General features: G+C 42.2%; 1 protein-coding gene across 1 annotated transcript; it reads left to right on the top strand.

Moving 5' to 3' along the window:
• On the top strand, window positions 1–5,111 carry ddx21 (DEAD (Asp-Glu-Ala-Asp) box helicase 21; the record flags this gene model as incomplete). Its single annotated transcript, XM_031846360.1, has 10 exons — window positions 1–139; window positions 597–742; window positions 1,122–1,271; window positions 1,394–1,555; window positions 1,806–1,925; window positions 2,309–2,382; window positions 2,594–2,753; window positions 3,035–3,169; window positions 3,814–3,858; window positions 3,975–5,111. Coding segments are annotated over 10 exons (1,398 nt in total), but the record flags the coding sequence as incomplete, so codon positions are not given.
• Window positions 5,112–5,352: the final 241 nt, after the last annotated feature.

The following is a 5,352-nucleotide window of genomic DNA, read 5'->3' on the forward strand; positions in this document are numbered from 1 at the left end:
CGCATCAAAGACCACCTGCAGAACAATAAACTCGACCTCTCTCAACTGAAACATGTTGTTCTGGATGAAGTAGACCAAATGTTGGACATGGGATTTGCAGAGCAGGTTGAAGAGATTTTGTCTTCATCATATGAGAAAGGTAACGTGAATCTGTGTTGTGTGAAAATCTTCTTGCAAAGCGTATATATAGGTGTCCTTGTATTTGTGTTCATATTTATGTATGTGTGTAAGGTGGAGTGTTAGGATTTTGATTTGTGTATCATATATGTAACAGGGCTCCAGACTAACTTTTAGTCTTTACTTACTTTACTTTTCTTCCTCCGAATTTCACAATAATCACATAATAATAATCATCATACACTTCCACACCGACGACATGATGTGTGTGTGTGTGTGTGCTCGTCTTTTCGTCAGTACCCAGCTGCAAGCCTGTAATTCATACTCTCGCATGAATGCGACCACGTGAATTTTAACCCCACACACTCAAAAAAAATGAAAATGATTGCAGTCTGGAGCGCTGTGTTAAAGTAGATTTAAAAATCGGTATAGAGTGGTCATGTATGTAAAAATGTGTGTGTGTGTGCGCTCTTCTCCAGGCTCCGCCTCCAACCCACAGACTCTTCTGTTTTCGGCCACCTGCCCTCCCTGGGTTTACGAGGTTGCTAAGAAATACATGAGACCAGAGTGCAAACATGTCGATCTGATCGGCAAGAAAACACAGAGAGCTGCAACAACTGTAGAAGTAAGTGTGTGTGTGTGTGTGTGTGCGTGTGTGTGTGTGTGTGTGCGTGTGTGTGTGTGTGTGTGCGTGTGTGTGTGTGTGTGTTGGCAGAGGTGAAAACGGTGATTAGTGCAATTTAACAAGCTTTCTAGCATTCTTAATTCTTAGGCTTAGAGCTTTTAAAGTTGCCTGTAAGCAGGGACAGTTACAGTAGTTGAGACTGTGAAATACGTTTGCATATATCTCCATCAGGAAAGCCCAGAAAGTAGAAAAACTGCTGTATTTGTCATCATCAACACCAATGGAATTGTAATCAAGTTAAAGTCTGCCAGCTGTATACATGAAACAGTCTCTTCTGTCACGCCCTGGCTTCTCTCACCTTGTGTTTGTCTCTCCGTAGCATCTGGCCATAGCGTGCCACTGGTCACAGCGTGCAGCTGTAATAGGAGATGTGATCCAGGTTTACAGCGGCAGCCACGGCAGGACCATCGTGTTCTCTGAGACGAAGAAAGATGTCAACGAACTTACCGTGAATGCATCCATCAAACAGGTAGACACTCGCACATGCAACAGTTTACGAATATCCGATTCATACAGCAGCAGTACAAACTGCTATTAAGAAGCAAGGAAACGTGTAGTGTTAATTTCTTTTTCTTGTATGTATCTTGTCAGAGTGCCCAGTGCCTCCATGGTGATATTGTTCAGAAACAGAGAGAGTTGACGCTGAAGGGCTTCAGGAACGGGGCGTTTGAGGTTCTGGTTGCCACCAACGTTGCAGCCCGTGGATTAGACATCCCTGAAGTCGACCTGGTGATCCAGTGTTCTCCACCCAAGGTGAGATGTGTTGCCAGTACTAAGAATTTAGTAGTGAGAGTTTATCTTTGCATTTATCGAACGTGCCATTTCTATGTAAAAGTTACATTTTAGATTTACAAATATGATCTGATCTTAAGGTACTGATTCCATTCACATAAAACAAGACAAATGTTGACTACACACTTTCTCAGTAACAGTGTTGCACGAGATATGAACTTGTCACCTCTACTTGCTCTGAAAATGTTTCTGTCTCTGTGGTTGGTGTCAGGATGTGGAGTCATACATCCATCGTTCAGGACGTACGGGCCGAGCCGGCAGACCTGGAGTCTGCATCTGTTTCTACCAGAGGAAAGAGGAGGACCAGCTGCGCTATGTAGAACACAAAGCAGTACGTGTCTTTCTTTTTTTAATTCAGTCCAAGTGGAAGAGGACGAAAGGGCAACAAACAGCGACAAGTTGAATTGTTTGAGGAGCTATGAGGAAAATATACAAAACACAGCTTGCAGTCACATCTGTGCTACACATGGTATGGAATAAGGACAGGAAGGAAGGGGAGAATCAAAAGTAGTGCATAAAAGAAGAAGAGAACGCTGCGCTCCATAGCAGCCAGACTGAAAGCCACCTCATCCCTGTAGTCTGAAATGGTGTTTTAAAGTTGCACAATTTTATTGACAAAGAAATTCCGACATTCAGTGCAACTTGTTTGACTGTACTTCAGGTGGTTCCATATTGAGTGTCAACTAAAATGCATTGTGTTTGGTTGTTTTCCAGGGTATCGCATTCAAACGAGTTGGCGTTCCCACTGCCAACGATATCATCAAGTCCTCAAGCAAGGATGCCGTCAGGTAGATCATCATAGTGGGAGCCGAGTGGAACCATATGTATTTTGTTTTGGATGTATGAAGCTACTGTTGTTGATTACTGTTTGACTGTGTCAGCCACATCATTTGGTTCATGAGCTTAATTTAGTGCCATGCTCAATGTGAAACAAATGTGTCAAAGTAAGCAATGAAGTTTTGGATTGTTCTGATTGTTTTTTGTCTGTATTGTGTTCAGGTATCTGGACTCTGTTCCAATTACAGCCATCGCGTACTTTAGAGCGTCAGCTGAGAAACTGATCGGCGAGAGAGGAGCGGTCGATGCTCTCGCCGCTGCCCTGGCACATATTTCTGGAGCCACAAGTCTCGAGCAGAGGTCACTGCTCAACTCTGATACTGTAAGTTTGCTTTTATACTCGTTATAAACAACCTACAAATCTCACAAACAAAGACACACAAAGTTATATACACACAAACTCATACATTATAGTAACACATTTGGGCACACTGCTGAATAACGTACTGAAAACATTGCAAGGGTTTCACAACAACTGCAGGATGGTTCAAACCGCAGCGCACACACACACACACACACACACACACACACACACGTTATTCTTCTAGGTGCTGTAGAACCCTAATTCCACCTAACTCGTTGTTTGTTTGTTTGTTTTCGCAGGGTTTCACCACTGTGCAGATGGTGTGTTCCCAGGAGATGCATAATCTGGGTTACGCCTGGAGATCCATCAAAGAGCAGCTCGGAGAAGAGTTTGAGAACCAAATTCAACGAATGACCTTCCTCAAAGGCAAAACAGTACGTAAACACACACGTGTGTACATATGGGAGGTGCTGCTGGGGTTTTATACGCATCAAAGAAATTATATTTGTTACATTTCCTAATTTTCGAATTCCAGATTATGATGCATTTTTATTATGGGAGCCACTGTGGAAGCTTTTTTTATTATCTTAAAGTTACCAATGGGGTTTGAGTGTTAGTGAAAGTGTGTATTCGATTTGATGTATACAGTTGTAAAAGTTGAGCATGGATGTAGGCTACATATAATTGGGTCAGATCACAGCCAAGTGGTGCTCTTGTTACAACCCACTTGTAATGTCTTGCCAAAGAAAGGCCCCCACAGTGCCTAATACATGGAAGTCATAGACTTGGCAAATGAAAAAATAAATGGGGAAACCAGGTGGTAAATCGAAATGCAAATTGATAAAAGAAGCCGTGTTATTTCTTTAAAGAGCAACACTATTTAGTTTATATATCAATTCAGCTGCTACGGCCACACTAGACATGTTACACAACTATTTATTCACAGCAAGTAAACAACAAAACATCTGTTGCCAAAGTAAATGTGTGAAACCTTTGTGTAGGTGTGACCTGACCTGTTGTGGCTCTTATCCTGATAGTACAGCACTCACCATCTCACCCTTTATTGTGTCTGTAACAGGGAGTTTGTTTTGACATCCCAGCTGACAAAGTCAAGGAGGTTCTGGTGAGAACAACTGAAAAAACTCAAAGTCAAGATAAATAATCTAACATACAACATGTTTGTTGCTGAAGTTGACAGTCCTGCTAACATCCTTTTCACCTCACTTGATCCATCAACAGGAGGGCTGGAAGGACGGTCGGCGTTGGCAGCTGACTGTAGCCACAGAGCTCCCAGACCTGGAGGAGAAGCAGTTCAGTGGTGGTGGTGGTGGAGGAGGAGGAGGAGGAGGAGGAGGGTTCAGAGGTGGGAGAGGGCGTGGTTCTGGGGGATATGGTGGCCGTAGTAACGGGTTTCGGAGCGGTGGCTATGGCGGTCGCGGTCGCGGCGGCTTTGGCGAAAAAAGAGGGACACACAAACGCAACTTCAGTGACGCTTTTGATTATTGAAGTGCCAACCTGGGGACTGATAAGACTGACTGCCACGCATCTGGGCTGGCAGGGTTTTTATTGGCTGTGAGTGAGTGAGTGGAATCAATGGATTTCCATCATCAGCTTTCAGATATTCAGAAGTTTCATATACAGTACATTAAATTACAAACATCCCCTCTTTCAAAATAAAGTGAAAGTTCCATGATATCTGAGTAAATTACATTTATTTCCAACTAGCCATTTCCTGCTGGTTTAAGATCAGACTTTCTGTGTGCAGTTTATTTACACAGGACCACTGGCAGTGTGTGCTTCTTTTAGGTGACACATAAGTGGAAACTCACGAAGTGACATTTTTACTACATGTATTAGAGCATCATTCAGTTGCTATGTCTTGAATGGCATAGGATCAAAACCATTGGGAAATCAATCTATAGTAAAAGTTTAGCATTACATAATGACTGAAAATGAGATGAATGTGTCATTCATTGAGTTTTATGTAAAAGTGTTCCTCTTTTTTTTTTTTTTTTGTTGTACTGGGCGTTTGGGGATCGGTGGCAGTAATCAGACTTGAGCCGTTGTCCAAAAATGGAAGGTGCCTCATTCTGACCGAACAACATGCTACTTGTTACATGACTACAGATAACTCTGAGTAGAAAGGTGCACACAACCTTTAAGGTTGTGCTCAGTGTCAGGTTGCTGCCTTACCGTCGGCTGAAACTCTTCCCCAAAATATATTGGATGATTGCTTTGCAATTGCGTCTATTTAAGAACTGTATCTACTGCTTCCATTCATTTGAATGAAATGACTTCTTCATTAAAAAAAAGGTCAACTCCGGTTGTGTTTATTCTTTTTAAAGGGGTGTGAAAATAAGCATGTATAGATTTGAATGTGAACTGATTTTGGGAGCCAGATGCTTAACTTTTAACTTCAGCTGGACTTTAAGAAAATATACAGTCGGTGCAAACTTGATCACTAACAGTTTAGTGCTATTAGGTTGAGACGTCAGACTGAGGAGCAACTATAAACAGCTTCCCCTGACGTCCAATAAGCACATTTCTGTAACAATTGGAAACATTTTTTAAAAATCTTGTTCATATCGAGCACGTTAATGAGACGAGAAGATAAGTG

This window comes from Anarrhichthys ocellatus, unplaced genomic scaffold, assembly GCF_004355925.1.
Source record: "Anarrhichthys ocellatus isolate YVR2014 unplaced genomic scaffold, GSC_Weel_1.0 scaffold6, whole genome shotgun sequence".
Classification (NCBI taxonomy): Eukaryota; Metazoa; Chordata; class Actinopteri; order Perciformes; family Anarhichadidae; genus Anarrhichthys; species Anarrhichthys ocellatus.